We start from the raw sequence: 16540 nt of genomic DNA, 5'->3' as shown, positions 1-16540 counted from the left end.
ATGTCCTAGGCCAGGATCAGAGTAACCAGCCCAGCAGGCACAACTGACCCCTATTTGGACCGGAGGCCAATGCAGTCACAGCATTCCAGTGTCAGCCCCTCAGCTGAAGATCAGCAGCTGCTGCCAAGTGTCCCCAAATAGTTTGTCTTTTCATTATGGCCAAATCTGATGAAGGCAGGATGAGGTGGTGACGGGGTCGGGCATTTCATTCCTTTTCTTTGTACATCTTCACTTTTATAGACTTCTGAGTTCCAAGTGTCTGCTGTGCTGTGGAACCCTAGAGTGCTCTTGCCTTGATGGCTAGGAACCTCTTCGGACTTGGAAGCATCTACTCCATAATGGCCCGGTACAGCGCAGGCTCAATATAATCTTCCCGGTATCTTGAGTTGATGACCCGTTGTCGCTTCTTTTCTTGCTTAACTTCCTTCTCTGTGAAAATCTCATTGAAGCGCATGTCTGAAGCTACTGACTGTAGAAGAGCCAAGCCAAACTGTCACTTTGTGGCCAGGTGAACCAAAAAACTCCAAAGGACACACCCTTGCTATGTACCCTTTCCCTCCCAGACAGGACCAAGAGCACACAGAACACATCCTCACCAATCTAGACTTGACTCTCTTGGGAAGCTCTTCATCCAGTGTGTACACGTCATCTCTCTTAACCACAAGCTGTGAGCCATCCTCAAACTCCACCTGCCAAGAAAACAAAGGCCTTTAGGTTAGGGTACTAGAGTCTTGCTGGCACACCATGCACAGTGGCAATTTCCTGCAGCCACAGTAATACACAACTATAATACACAATACACAATACAGTAATACACAATAAGGACAGCCATTTCTGAAGCCACAGGGCAGAGTGAACATAAAGCAGACCTCTAGCTCTGTGATGACTGTTACTGACCCCTAGTTCTCCCAAGAGCAAAGGCAAGTCACTTGCCCAAGAGGAAACATTGAATTAGTAAAGTACCCTCTCTGCCCTCAGCTCCCACAGAAGAACCCCTGGATACCTGGTACATCTGGATGGGGTGGGAGGCCACAAACTTAGCCCCATAGACTTGACCATCTGTCCATCTCACTTGAACCACTTCCCCTTCAGCAGGAGGTCCCAGTTGGAGACAGTCCTGACTCTGAGGAAAGAAGAGAGGAGAGTTGTTACCACAGTGGTAAACCACTTCGACTCCAGAAGAATGAGCTAGGAGAAATTCCTGATCAAGACCTTCAGACAAGGTAGCCTGCTCTGGGCTGAAAGATGTAATAAAGACTTGGAAATGGACCTCGCTCTACCCCACCCCACCCCTGCCATGAAGAAATGGTAGAACTGTAAGTATGTTTTAAGAAATCTGTTCTTGAAATACAGACGAAGTAAGAAATGAAAGGATCATCTAGCTGAGTGGTCAGGCACACCTAGGAGACTGTGATGAGAGGACCTGAGTTGAAGGCCAGTTGGGCTTCGGCTATGTAGTATAACCTGTTGCAAACAAACGAACAACAACAAAAAAACAAACAAACAAACAAAACCAGGGCTGGGGATGTAGCTGAGTGGCAGAGTGCCTGCCCTGAGTTTGATCCCCATAACCGCAAAAAATAAGAACAAAACAAAAACAGACCATTAGTCTTTTTATCGTGTGGACATTTCCAGAAAAATCTGTGATGTATACAACAGGCCCTGTGTACAAAAAGCTCTACTAGTCATTACTGCATTTGTCACCACTGTGCACTCAAAATTTAAGAGAGTTGAAAAAGCCTGGCTTCACATAGCAGTGTCCTGGGAAGCAGGAGCAATTAACCTAGCTACGTCCTACGGCCTTGACTGCATGTGTAAGCACCTGAAGATGCTCTGTGCTGCATATGGTTCTAGGGTGGTTAAAGGAAAATCACTTGTGTGTGAGCTGTAGAAAACTGGCCTAGCATGCTTGAGGCCCTAGGTTCAATTGCCAACACTGGTAGATTAAAAAGGCACCTGTACAGTTGTGTAGTTATTAAATGTTCAGCTGTACCAGCTGTTCCCCCACCCACCCCTCAGAATACCAGCTTTATTTAGGGGAAAAGAAAATGACTGACAGATAAACTGGTTACTGAGACTTGCAAACACCTTTGGCAAACACCTTCCTGAAAACAAATGAAGTTTGTCACTTCCACAAAACCAGAGACACTGCCTCTATTACCAATAATAAAATATAAAATACAGGCTATCAAGCAAAACTTAGATGGGTTTAGAAAGTAACCCTCACAGTTGTGAACTTGAAGCTTCTCAGAGCATTGTGTGTGTGTGTGTGTGTGTGTGTGTGTGTGTGTGTACATGCTACAGTATTCATGTGGAGATCAGAGGAAACCTTCCAGGAGTTGGTTCCCTCCTTCCACCATGTGGGTCCTAGGGACCAAACTGAGATCATCAGGCTTGGCGGCAAATGCATTTACCTGCTAAGCCATCTCATCAGCCCTTCCCAGAATTTTAATTTTCTAATGAGATGGGTGACAATAGGAATGTGATTTTTAAAATATTTATAATAAAAGTTAACATCATTTGGAAGATCCCCAAAGCCCAGTATGCCATTCTAAATGATCAGTGTACAGTGTAATAGATTAGGCACAAGATTTACTCTGAGAGACAGACTGAAAGACTGCCTCTTGTAGCCAGACCTGGTAGCACAGGTCTCTAATTCCAACTATTCAGGAGGCAAGAGGATCACAAGTTCAAGGCCTACCAGGACAACTTAGATCCTATTCACATTTTTTAAAAAAATTCTTTTTTTTTTTTTTTAAGAATTAGCCATGTAGCTCGGTGGTAGAACACTTGCTTAACATGTATGAGGCCCTAGTTTCAATACCCAGTACTGCAAAAAAATTCAGTTCTCAGCTAGGCCATTAAAATGTTCTTCCCTGTTCCAAGTATGTGTCTTATGTTTATGTGAGACCAATTTTTCCTCCTATACTTTTTTTTGTTCAATATTTTTTTTTCTGAGAAAGGGTCTCATTTTATAGCTCAGGCCACCCTCGAACTCTCAACCCTCCTGCCTCAGCCTCTCAAGTGCTAGGATCACAGGCACGCATGACCATGCCCTACCTTAACAATGGACTGGATGACGAAGTGAGAGGCAAGAGACTGCAATATTGGAGAAATATGGCACTCTCCGTGCTAGTTTCACCCCCCCTCATTAAAATAGTTAGGAACTAATATTAGCTTTAATTTCTAATTGAATAACTATTGATAGACAAAACCCACAAAAACATAAGCTCTTTAAAGTCTTAAGACCTTTGGAAAATGGAGTACTATGAACACTGTTCTGAGTTCTAAGGCTAGCTACTTCTCGGAGCCTGCAGAAGGTAGAAACCTGCCAGTCTTCAGCACAGCACCGGGTATATGCAAGAGTTTAATAAGCCCTGGCTGTACTATGCCTATGAATACCCTCAGCTTGACAATAACATTCTGCCTTGTAATTAAGGAATATGCTTTTAACAATAAAGTTGCTAATGCAATATAAACATAGGAAGACCCAATCTGTCAAGAAATGGCTTCGGTCCTTTGCCATGGTGCTTAGACTAGCACAGGAAAAGGGAGGCCAAAGGCAGGGAAAACCTGAACTAAGTTCTGAACACTGAGCCAGGAAACCCAGGAGTAGGTCCAGGCAGGGCCCCCAGCATCTCGGGTGTTGGTAAGCTGCACCCTTTTCAAGTAGTTTCTTCATATCTGCAAAGCCTCAACTGTGCAGAGCTCAGAGTAGACTCTGTACCTCCCAAGTAGGCATGGCAGGAAAGAGGGTGGAACACTCCTTTTAAAATCACACAACCTCTAAGCAGTGAAGCTGGTATAAGCACTGGTTTGCTTCCAAAGCGTTGGCTTGTCTCCTGCACTCTAGATGCCTTCGCTTCAGGAATTATTTAGACTGAAAAACATGTAGATTTCAAAGAACTGCAGGAAAACATTGACTCCAATGAGTTCTAGGAGAAGAGTACCATAGCAGAACAAATTTTTCCTTGAAAGAAAAGACCCAAACGAATGCTTCTTTCTGTTTGGGAACTGACAGGAGGCAGAGAAACTCAAGTCAGTCCTCAACCATCTCTAGACAAATCAGCCCCAAACTACCCCAGAGGCTACTTGCAGACATTACCACTATGTCCTCAGGATAAAGGTTGTCACTGAAGGAGCCGTCATCAAAGTTGACTTCATAGAAGGTCTCAGTGGTGAGCCTGACCACCTCACACTGGTAGAAGCGCCCATTCTTATGCTTGCTAATGACCTTCTGACCTGCAGTGATGCTCTGCAAGGCCCCCTTGGCACGCTACAAAAAACAGGCTTGGGTTATTTATGCATTAAGTTGACAGGCCTGGCAAATGAGGACCAAGCTCAATCCAAATCAAATAAGCATAGAAATGGAAATGTAAAAATGAGAGCCGCAGCAGGCTTTTCCAGATGCCTGTATCCCAGGCCAGGGCCACATTCCCTCCATTAATTTGGCTTACCTGAATTCCTGGCCAAACTGGCTCTTAGATAATTTTTTTTCCTACCCAGACTGCTCCAGACATTCAGGCCTCTTTGCTATTCTCAGAACACACGGGCTACTACATGTGCTCCTACCTCAGGGGCTTTGCACTGCTACTGCCTCTACCCAGGACAGTAGACTCATCACACACTCACCTGCACCCTGGCTCTCTCACACCCACAATGTCTATTCACCAGCCCCATTCCTTACTAGCCTCTCTTTCACATCCCTTGCCTTACTCCAATTTTGTCCACTGTACTTCTCATGCTCTGACATACTATATACATATATATACTAGTTTCCTATGTATCTTTCAAGTCACACACACACACACACACACACACACACACACACACACACGCACACCCCCAAACAATGAACTTCCAGAAGTTCTCCTCATCTGAAGGAAAAGAAGTGAACTCCTAAATGCAGCAGTGGAGGGATTTCATCCTTTGGGCATTGCTCGTTTCCTAAGTGGCCCTGCCAGGTGCACAAAACCAGCACAGAACCAGCCTGACATACTCATTTTTATAGGACGTGCTCCTATTTCTGAAGCCCTGAATGCACTCACACTTCTTGCTCATTCCTCAGCACCCACCCAGGCCCATTTCATAACTCCTGCAGCTAGGACTCCACATATCTTTGCCCACATTCACGATGTGGAGAACTATACTAGGCATCTCCTGTGTGGCAAATAATGTCCAACTGTCAGAGCATCAGCTCTCAACATTTCCAGAGCTGCTGCCATGTCCCAGGCATCAGAGTAAGGAAAAAAGATGCTCAGATGAGCACCATTAGGACCTTGAGGGAGTTTAATGATGGAGAGGCAAGCAAGGGAACAGATAAATCCGAATTTGGCACTAGTCAACTGTGAAGGACACAGCTGAGGTAAAGATACAGGGGCCATCTCTTAATTGCTTATCCATTAGCACTTTCCATCAAGCAGAATACTTGCTGAAACAATAAATGGACAGCATGCATAGAAAATGATCCCCCAAACTGCCAAAAGTCCACAGCGGCAGCCTCTCACCTCCAAATTGGGAATCTTGTGCCGAAAGCAGGTAATGAAGACAACGAAAGGCCAGTCGTCCGGCTGCATCATCACCCCAGCAGCCTGGGCACAGCTCACGTGGAAGGCAGTAGGGCAGCGGCCGTGAGAACACTGCACGCAGCAGCCCGCGTTCCTTTTTCTTCGTTTTTTACAGAAGACGCACTTCTATACACAGGGGAGAGAGCTCATGATTCCACTGACTGGCCATCCAGCCTCTTCTGGTTTTCCCTCCCAAATGCACAGAACCAAGCGATTAGGAGTTAACCTCCTCGCAAAACAGGACACCCAATGGCTGCTCTACACTTACATCTAATCATGAGTGTCCTCATTAGGTAGCTTGGTCGCAGGGTTAGAATCACAGACTAATCAAAACCAAAGGAGGAAGGTAGCCATGAGCCAAGGAGAAAGGCACCCAATTCCTCCCAGACTCATCAGTAGGGGAACTGTGCAAAGTTCAAAAGCCCCTCTCTTCTTCCTTACCAGTTTGAAGCGGGGCAGAGGGATTTTGCTCACATCCACTGGACTTCTTTCAGCAATGTTGACAAACCTTGCTTCCAGAATTGCTACAGCACACGATACATGGACCCACCTGCCAAAAGGGGAAGGCCTCAGTCACCTCTGGGTCTACAAACCTGCAGGCATACCGACAGTACCTCCTCCCTCACCCAGGACTGACAATGACTTCCGCCCCGCCACCCAAGTCTTGGAACCCAAGAAAGTGAGGGTCATCTGCCACCTCACTGCCCAAGGCTAGTACAGTGTTGTTTCTCCTCAATTTATGGCAAAAGAAGCAGAACCATAGTTGACTGACCATGGTGAGGTTCAGGGGTAAGAATAAACTAGAGAAAAATCAGGATTTTTCCATAGGAAAGCACTTCTTGGGAAACTGACATGCCCTCCCACATTGTGAAATGTCTTATTATCAGGCCACGATGAGGATCCACTACTGGTAGTGTGTGTTTAAGTATACACAAGACTGTAGGTTCAATCTCAGCTCCACACCCGCCCCAAATTATTTTTAAAGTTGAGGTTACATGAAAACTTCCAACAGTAGACATGGAAGTGGTCTGCAGCACTAGCAGGGATGCCATGTGGAGCAGGAACGGTTTGGGTTTTTTTTTTTTTTTGTGGTTCTGGAGGACAGAACAGAGATTAAAAGGCAAAGATGAGAGGTTCAAGAGAGCCATTTCCACTCCAGATGAGGAAAGTGTAACAGGCCTACCCTGCCACTGGGAGGAACACAATGACCACCGGGAATGGTGGAGGCACAGCAGAGCAGCCATCCCTCAGGAGTGGCATATCAGGTATCCCTGGAGGTGGAAGGCTAGCTTCCACAGGGTTTTATGTGGAAGTAAGCTATCCTCTACTGGCTGCTGCCAACTTGTACATACAACTCCCTAGACAGCAGACCTTCCAGAGCAAAAACTCAGAGCCTGCTTCTTCCTCACAGCAAGTAGACATGAAAGAGAACGAAAGAAGCAACTCAGTGAGAATGAGCTGCCTGATGGCCAAGAAGCCCAGAAACTTCTGCAGGTTTAACAGTGGGTGACCTGGCTAAGCTCTCCTCAGTGTCCTACTGTCCCCCTTGAGGACATTTGTCCTCTCTCCAAATAGCAGGTATGGGCCAAGGAGTTTTCTCTGAGGAAGCTGCTCACTATGATACATGCCTGCAATCCCAGCCTTTGGAAGGCTGAGACAGGAGGATCATGTTGGGTACCAGCAGGTACTGCATAAGAGGTTCTAGGTCAACTTGGATACTGAAAGAAAGGAGGGAAGAAGGGAGGGACAGGCAGAGGAAAGGAAGAAGGGGTGAGCAGTCACCAGCCTCAGCTGTAACAAGGTCAGTGTCCTCACTTCTAAGCCATGAAGGGCCTGTGCCACCTTCACAGGGTCCTCAGCTCCTCTCAAAGGAGGATGTTACTTACATCTCGGTTTCGGAGGGAAAGTGGCGTTAGAAAGGCAGTCTAGGGCAGCTTATTGTTTGTTGGGGACAGGGTCTCCCTGTAGCCCCAGCTGGCCTAGAACTCACTATGTAGACCAGGCTGGCCTTGATCTCACAGAGATCTACCTGCCTCTGCCTCCTGCCTCTGTGATCAAAGGGTATGCACCACCACACCTGGTTTGGGGCTGCTTGCTGAAATAAATCTTAGAGATGTGGTCCAGCTCCACATTCTTCACCATGCTGTAGAAGCAGAGCCACTGCCCTCCCAGTGCTGCTTTTAGAGTTGGGCCTTTGCACACCAACTGCTCAGAAAACTCACCTATCGTCGTTTGCTCTCTGCAGGGCCCCTCCGCGCAACGAGCATAAACAGCAGTCCTGCCAGAAGGCAGAAGAAGGTGGTTACCAACAAGTCAACACCATCTGCCCTCCCTGAGACGTCCTGTGGACAGCTCTAAACTCCACCAAGAAAGCAGTGTGATGACAGGTGGGCTGTCAGACACACCCTGTAGTCAGGACTCCCCTCTAAGAGCCAGGACACTCCAGGCCAAAGTACACCAGTATTTTAACATAACCCTCTTTGAAGTGACTTTTCATAACAACTGTGAGCAACATTACATAAGCTGCCAAAACAGCCTGGAGGCCATGCAGGGCTTTGATGGCTTCCTACAGGGGGACTCCTGCCTGGTTTTAGGGGCAACAGTAGAGAAAGTAACATAATGATCCACCTGAGCCATGTTCTCAAACTCCAAACTCAGAACTGAAATATTTGTCTGTTTTTCAATGTGACTATTCTTTTTTATTTATGTATTTTTATTTTATGTATGTGAGTATTTTGCCTGTGTATATGTAAATGTACCATGTGTGTACTGTACCCAACAAGGGCATCAGATCCCATGGAACTGGAGTTAGAGGTGGTTGTTAATTGTCTATTGGGTACTGGGAACTGAACCTGGGTCCTCTGGAAGAGCAGCCAGTGCTCTTCACTGCTGAGCCATCTCTCCAGCCCCTAGAGCTGAATTCTTTAAAAAAGAAGATGATGGACCCTCTACAAGGCATCTACCTAGTTTTTCCCAGATGACACTAATACAGCTTCCAGATCCACCCACTCTGACATCACTGAGTACCAGGCCCTAAGTCAACTGCTGTGGATATACATTATGTCCCACAAAAAAGACACTAGCTCTGAAGTCACTCCAGTCTCCTGGGGAAGATAGGAAGAGCAAGGGAGCACTCACCTCCTCCAAGGCGTTGGCTGAACACCGAGAACACATCCACTCTTCAGAAGCCTTTGCAGGGGGGACCCCATAGCAACCTAATAAGGACACCAAGAAGAGCAAATTAAATGTGGGGATTGGAGTTACAATGGAGATTTACAATACTTTTCCATAGACACCATCTCCCAAAGAAACCCAATTATTACAGAAATCCCCAAATTCTAGATCACAGTCCCCAGGGCTCAACCACACAGTCTGACTAGAAAAGTCAGAAACTGGATTCACTGGTGCATACACCTGGGAAGTAGCCAGGACTAATTCCCTCCAGATGCCCACAACCCAGAGGACCCCAGAGTTGACAGACACTGGTGTGAATGCTGGAGTCAAAAGGAAATGCATTCACCAGCCAACAACTTCCAGGGAACATATAGGCAACTTCTGCATCGGGAGACTGCAAAGGCTAAAAGAGGACAAGGACTTGCAGTGAGCAGGTGGGTGCTGCTGGGACAAGACGAGAGAAAGGTGAGAGACACTCACTGGCATGGACGCGGACACTACACTTCTTGCAGGACACCAGCATGCTGGTGCCATCCTCTTCCAGATAAGGAGTAGAAAGATTGATGTCCGTGCTGCAGCCAGTTGAGGTGAAGCACATTTCTGGAATCAATGGCTTGGTCCTCTGTGTCTGGGCAGCTAGTTCTGAAGCATTCCCACAGTTCTGACTAAAGCTTCCAAACTCGACCTAAGTGAAAGGAAGAGAATGTGTGCAGCACAGTGAGCACACCCACCAGTGCTCCTGCCTCTCCACCTGCTCCATCAGCAGAAAGCTGGCCCTCTTACTGGTATGACAGTGGCTATAGCTCCCGGGTGCACAGCCATTATCCCACAGCTACTAATTGAAGTTACCTCTAATGACTCAAATTCAATTTCTCACAGCAACATCAAACAAAGGCCTCTGGGGGACAACCTGAGAAGAGGGAGTGCAGTAAGAGGCAACTGGGATTTCAATCTTCCCAAACCAAGTGATAATAAAATGCTGAGATCTTAGCAGTGATACTGCCACAGCAGGCTCCCCTAGGTGCTGTACCACATGGGAGCCCCACTCAGAGACAGCACCCAGAGCACAAGCTCCTAATGGGCCAGCACTGATTACCTCTGATGGACCACGTCAGCAGGTCACCTGAGCTGTAGCACTATAGCATGGCTGGAGCTGACCTGTGATTCCTGGCTCCCGCCTCTCCAGGAAAAGCATTATGTCTACATACTGCCCAGACAAAATACACTGACTGCAGATATCCTCTGCCTCTGCTCTGCTGCTGGATGGCACCATCATCCTCAGTCCAGGATGGAAACTGGATGGAACCTCTAAGCCTATGCCATTCATGAAACTCTGGCCCTCCCTTAGCTGTTACTGCTGACAGCCAGGCCAATCACCTCCCTCATGGGCAATGGCACCTACAGTCCTTTGGTTTTTGCTTTCTGTTAATGCAAAGAGGAGTAAGGTATTGATCCAATATGTGAATCTAGGTTCCATCCCTCTGCAGACATGAGCCTGGGGCCCTACAAACTCAAGATAGCCATGCCACTTTAACCACCTTTGGACTTCTTATCTACTGCCAAGCTCTGTAGGTCCCAGCTGAACCAGTCACACCTCACACCTACTGCTGTGAATGCCTGCCCAGCCTTCTAGAGTTTAACCCAAGGTGATCCATGATGGTAAGGCCATCAGTGACCCAGCACAGCCAAGCCCAGCAACCACCAACCTTCATCTCCTCAGACTCACTGCTTTCATGCCATCCAAGCCCCTTCTAGCCAAGCGGTATGACAGTGGGGAGGGACAGATGGGATAGCATGAGAGGATCTAGTTTTTCACCTAAGTTTAGACTTCAAATGGAAAAGAAATTCCCATCCTGTACCCAAACTGGCCAGGACTACATACATACAAGTAGGCAAGAATATTCCTAGGCTAGGATAATGGTAGAGTGTTCTACCAAGAGTGAGGCCTATGTGGAGCACACGTGCAAGGGGCACCTGAGCTACATGGTCCGCCAAGCATTCTCAAGGGAATGCTCCCATGGTTGGGTTATCTGCCTGAAGGATCCTCACCACAGAACTGACAGGGCAGAGAATGCTAGAAGACAAGCCGTCCTCAAAGTAAACAGTGACAAGCCTTGCACCCATAATGAAACCCAGCTTCCTCTGACTGCTGGTCCTGGATACAAAGGGGACCACGGAACAGGCCTACCTGATGGTACGTCTGGAAGATCATACAGACGGCACAGTGAGGGGCCTGTTGGGCCATGGTCTCATTGAATTCCTTTTCAGCCTCAAAGTTGGGAGGTCGGTTCTGCCATAGCTGGCTCAGGGGCTTGGCCCAAGTCTCTGTCTCTTCAGCCTCCTCCTCAGGGGTCAGTTCAGAAGTCTCTAGAAGAAAAGACAGAAGTGAATCAGCATCAGCCCCACACGTGGGAAGACCGCCTATAGAGCAGAGCATCTCCGTCAGGGCTCCTGGGTCCCAGAGGTTTGATCCCTAAGAGTGATAAAAACCAGACAGGTGGTGGCACCCTTTTAATCCCAAGACTTAGGAAGCAGAGGCAGGTGAATCTCTAAGTTTGAGGCCAACCTGGTCTACATAGCGAGTTCTAGGCCAGCTGAGGCTACAGGGAGACCCTGTCTTAAAAAGACCGAAAAAAGGCCTGGAGAGACGGCTTAGTGGTTAAGAACATTGGTTGTTCTTGCAGAGGACCCAGGTTCGAGTTCTAGCACCCACATGGCAGCTAACAACTGTCTGTAATTCCAGTTCCAGGGGATCTGATAGTATCCTCTGTCCTCTGTAGGCATTGTACGACATGGGTGCACTTACCTACATGTACGCAATACATGCATACATATAAAAACAATAATTTTTTTTTTTTAAAAGACAAGAAAAAAAAGTAATAAAAGCCAAGGACAAAAGTGATTACCAATAGACTCTAATACCCAGATGATTTAGAGGGGTCTTGCTTATACGCCTTTTTCTGGTTAGACTGACTCATCATTTCTACTCTTCCTCATGCCCTGGGAGCTCTGTTCCCTTTAACAGCTGCCACATTCAACCTTCTGCCCTCTCCAACAGCAGTAGACTAAAACGCCCTCTTGTCAGAAACCATGTTATTTGCAGCCTCCAAAATGCCAGCCCATTAAGTTCTAACCCCTTAGGGTTTTCCCTTTAGTTGAGCTGGGGGAAAAGGAAGGAAAAATAACAGGGAATTGGCAAAGCTTGAAAGACGTTACATCATGGCCCTTGGTCAGGACTTTCCAGCCGACTCTGGAAAGTTCAGGGGATATTTGCCTATTTGAGCAAGATTCTCCTACATCTGGCTCTGCCTCAGAGAAGGATAGAATCATGTGTTTGGAACATATCCTCTTACTGATCATGAAACATTAATGTCACCTTTAGACCAGGAGTTGATGAACTGCCTGCAGGTACAATCCAACCCACTCAGGAAACTAGAATTGTTTTTGCATTTTCAAAGGATGGGGGGTAAGGGAGAGGCAATGATCTCAGAGACCATGGAGGACTGTAAAGCCCAGGACCTTTACAAGGCCTTGGGGCTTCAGAGCCCTCATCTCCCTTAGGTTCAGTGGCCTGCAGATACCACAACTCAAGAGCCCTTACCACAACCCAGGAAAAGTTCCTATCTGGGTACATCTTCCTAAAGGAATAAGACTCACTGCAGAATGGAAAACAAAAGTTTGCTCATGAACCAAGATGGAAGCAAGAAAGGTACACAGCTCACTAGTTCCAGGCACACAAGGTCAAGGTGCAGGAGAGACCCATAGGAATTCTGACAGTCTAGAGGGAGGAGCTGCGGTAGAAGCAGAAGCAGAAGCAGCCATCAGAATGGACTGCTGTAATCACCAGGCGTGGTGGCTCACACCTGCAGTATCGGCTGTTGCAGTGGGGGGGATGAGAAGTAACAGTCGCCATGTGCTCCCTTGCCAAGTACTCCCTTGCAGTATCTGACAGGAGACCGGCCCTGACAGCACCACCCAGTGAGGCATGTCATGAAGTCACTGCATGTGGTACTATGGGGGGGGGTGCCTGCAATCTACTCCAGTGACACTGCTCCTTCCCAGACAAAAGGACTCCCTCCCAAGGAGCCCTTGAGATCTCTGCAAAGCAGCCCAGAGAAAGCTCTGGCGGACAAACCTGCCCATTTGTTCACTTCAGACAACTCTACCTCAGCACAGATAAATCATTTCCCTCTCTGTCTTCACAGTCATGTTTAATCTAAAGGGATCTGGCAGGTGCCATTGTATACAGCCTCAGTAGAGATCACTGTGGCATAAGGAGGTCGATGCACACAAGTTAAATCAACCTCTAAGGGCCCCATTGTCCAGGTCCAGACTGGAACATGAGGGACCAAAATAGGATGGAAGAGATAGAAACAGACAGGCTCACAGCCACAGCTACAAACTTAGCACACTGACATCTGTTCCACTTACAAAGTCAAAAGTGGCCAAAATCATTCCATATGTGAATACTGAATGCCAAGGGAAAATGTTCACTGTCTTAAGTGAAAATTGCAGGAATCAAAATTTTAACAGTTTACATATGTAATGTTTCACAGAGCCTTATAGTTAAGACATGTGCATTTCACTAAAAATGTTATGCCTCAGATGAAAGTGATTCTTTTATAAAGCCAGGAAAGCCAAGCATGGTGTACAAGCTTCTAATTGCAAGCTTGAGAGGCTGAGGCAGAAGGATCATGAATTCAAAGCCAGTCTGGGCTAGAGTTTTGCTCATCAGTTTTTGTCAACTTGACACAAACTAGTCCCCTAGGAAAAGGAAATATCAGTTGAGGAGTTGCCTCTATCAAAAGAGCCTGTGGCTATGTCTATGGGACATTTTCTTAATTGCTAATTGATATAGGAGGGCCTAGCCCACTGTGGGTGGTGCCATCCCTAGGCAGGTAGGCCTGGGCCATGAAGAAAGTAGCTGAGAGGCCAGAGGGAGCAGGCCAATAAGCAGCATTCCTCCATGGTCTCTGCTTCAGTTCCTGCCTTGGCTTCCCGCAATGAAGGACTGTGACCTGTAAGTCAAATAAACCCTTTCCTCCCTCAAGTTGGTTTTGGTAAATATTTTATCACATCAATAGAAAGCAAACTAGAACAGGAAGTGGGACCAGGAATGTGAGGTATGGCTATGAAGGACCTGACCATGCTCTTTTAGGGGAGGACTGTGGAAGGCTTTTTGGAGATTTGGGTTGGATAAGCCCTTGAGTACTCACAGCCTAATGGGCTGTTCTATAGCAGCTTGGAAGATAATGTTGAGAGAAATGCAAGCAGGCAGGGAAAACAAAAACTCTACTGAGGCCATGTGATATATTCGGATTAAGAATCTGTGGAAGTGGGGCTGGAAAGATGGCTAAGTGATTAAGAACACTGGCTGCTCTTGAAGAGGACCACGTTCAGTTCCCAGCCCCCACACAGCAGCTCACAGCCATCTGTAACTCCAGTTCCAGGGGATCCAGTGCCCTCCTGCCTCTGCACAGTATAGGTGCAGTTACATACATGCAGGTAAAACACTCATATACTTAAAATTAAAAAATAAATAAAATTAAAAAAGAAAAAGAAGGCTGGGCATGATGGCACACGCCTTTAATTCCAGCACTCAGGAGCCAGAGGCAGGTGGCTCTCTGGGAGTTCAAGGCCAGCCTGGTCTCCATAGCAAATCCAGGCTAGCTGGGGCTACAGGGAGACCCTGTCTCAAAAAGACCAAAAAAAAAAAAAAAAAAAGAACAGGCTGGGCACAGTGGCATACACCTTTTAATCCAAGCACTTGGGAGACAGAGGCAGGTGGATTTCTGTGAGACTCAGGCCAGCCTGGTCTACATAGTAAGTTCCAGACCAGCTGGGGCTACAGGGAGACCCTATCTCAAAAAGACCGAAATAAATAAATAAATAATAAATAAATAAATAAATAAATCTGTGGAAGTTAAACCTGTATTTCACTGGGACAATGGATACTGGTCAGCTAGGGCTGAAAAATCAACTATGATTAATAAGAAACCAGATTTTTTACGGAGGTAAAATCTGGGAAATACTTCCTCAGGGTGAGCACGCAAGCTGTGGTCCAGAGGGGGCCAACGCCACATCCCAAGCTGGCAGATGAACCTGGAAACATGTAGGTGTCTCCCATAGTACTGGTTTTACAGGCATGCAGGGGGTCATGGACAGCAGCAGAGGTTTAGCACTGTTTTAGGCCAGGAAAGACCATTGGTAAAGGTACAGCCTCTACTGCTGTGGAGACCCCAGGATGGAAAGGGACATGGAGAAAAGCCAAGGCTTGACACCACGAGGCTGGGTAGAGTCCCTGAGAAAGCCTGGGAGACACTTTTGGGGAAGATGCAGCCTCAGTTGCAGTGGTAACACCAAAATACTGGAGATACCAGGACTGACTGTAGGGCAACCACTAAGGACAGCAGGAGGTAGGCACTGGAGCTGGCCTGAACCTACCAGATATGCTCTATGTGCTACAGATGGCAGTGCTGCAGAAGAGGAGCTGCCCAAGCCCTTTTAGTCCCAAATGTCAGACACTGAGCTACAAGATCTGGAGCTATACTGCTGGACTTTGATTCTGCTTAAATGTGATAATTTTTATGCCTTGATTCTTCCATCTTAGAAAAGGAAATTATTTCTTATTTGACAGGAGCCCAGTCATGAGACTTTGGATTTGTTTTGTTTTTGTTTTATTTGAGACAGGGTCTCCCTATAGTACCAGCTGGCCTGGAACTCATTATGTAGACCAGGCTGGGTTCAATCTCACAGAGATCTGTCTGCCTCTGCTGGGACTTTAAAGGCATGTACCATCATATAAGGCTCTGAATTTTTAAAAGAGAACTTAAACTTTCAAATCACTGGATTGTCAAAAGACTGTGGAACTTTTAAAAGTTAAGCTGTGTTTTATATTGTGATATTAGCATGAGCTCTTGGGGACAAGATATGAAAAGGGTATGGCTTACAGTGATGTGTTTGTATGTCAAGTTGACAAGGAACCAATTGTGCTTTAGCTTTTGTCAACTTGACACAGACTAGAAGAAGGAGGGAAGAGGGGGAACGTCATTTGAGCAATTTCCTCCACCAGAATTGCCTCTGGCCATGTCTATAAGGCATTTTCTTAATTGCTAGTTGACATAGGAGGCTCCAACCCACTGTGGATGATACCATCTAGGCAGGTGGGCTTGGGCTGTATAAGGATGGTAGCCAATGGTAGTTGAGCAAGGCAGAGGAGCAAGCCAGTACATAGCATCCCTCCATGGTCCAGGGGGAGGAAGCTAGTACGCAGCATCACTCCCCGGTCCAGGGGGAGCGAGCCAGTCAGTACACAGCATCCTTCCGCGGTCCAGGGGAAGCGAGCCAGCATGCAGATTCTTCTTTCAAAGCCTCTCTCTGCCTTAGCTCTGTGGCAGGTTCCTGCCTGGACATCTCTAGGAATTATAAGATGAAACAAACCCTTTCCTCCCCAACTTGGTTTTGGTCAGTGTTTTATCACAACAACCAAGCCCGTTTAAAAAAAAAGTGTGTGTGGGGTGGTGGAATAAGCAATATACTAGCCTAACAATCCTAATTTTAAGTAGAGTATATAACCCTTGTTTGGTTTATATTAAAGGGAAAAAAAAACCTCTATTGAATGCATTTGCAGTTCAGCAGAGGAAGACAAGACAAATCTGGACTGATGAACAGAAGCAATTAAGACAGTACTGCTTATTGGCCTGGGTGTGAAAACAAGATTAACAGCAGAGTGCTTATTAGGGGACAATCCTGAGCAGATGCCCACTTGTGTATTAAATGAGGAGATCAGGCTGGGCCTG

The 16540-nt window shown here is 46.8% G+C and overlaps 1 protein-coding gene across 4 annotated transcripts in view; it reads right to left on the bottom strand.

The window, feature by feature from the left end:
* Nucleotides 1-225: 225 nt before the first annotated feature.
* Nucleotides 226-16540, bottom strand: part of Kdm4a (lysine demethylase 4A) — a 54909-nt gene continuing 38594 nt past the window's right edge. For all 4 annotated transcript variants that reach the window (XM_017801179.2, XM_008845379.3, XM_008845380.3 and 1 more), the window contains exons 13-22: nt 10930-11108; nt 9222-9426; nt 8706-8782; nt 7790-7845; nt 6009-6117; nt 5508-5693; nt 4106-4276; nt 1004-1123; nt 597-689; nt 226-469 (exon numbers count right to left, since the gene is read on the bottom strand). In XM_017801179.2, coding sequence (XP_017656668.1) covers nt 329-469; nt 597-689; nt 1004-1123; nt 4106-4276; nt 5508-5693; nt 6009-6117; nt 7790-7845; nt 8706-8782; nt 9222-9426; nt 10930-11108 — 1337 coding nt within the window. In that variant the 3' untranslated portion in view covers nt 226-328. The remainder of the gene's footprint in view (nt 470-596; nt 690-1003; nt 1124-4105; nt 4277-5507; nt 5694-6008; nt 6118-7789; nt 7846-8705; nt 8783-9221; nt 9427-10929; nt 11109-16540) is intronic.

The sequence above is a fragment of the Nannospalax galili genome, unplaced genomic scaffold (assembly GCF_000622305.1).
Source record: "Nannospalax galili isolate Female #2095 unplaced genomic scaffold, S.galili_v1.0 scaffold1402, whole genome shotgun sequence".
Classification (NCBI taxonomy): domain Eukaryota; kingdom Metazoa; phylum Chordata; class Mammalia; order Rodentia; family Spalacidae; genus Nannospalax; species Nannospalax galili.
This window is presented reverse-complemented; position numbering and strand designations above follow the sequence as displayed.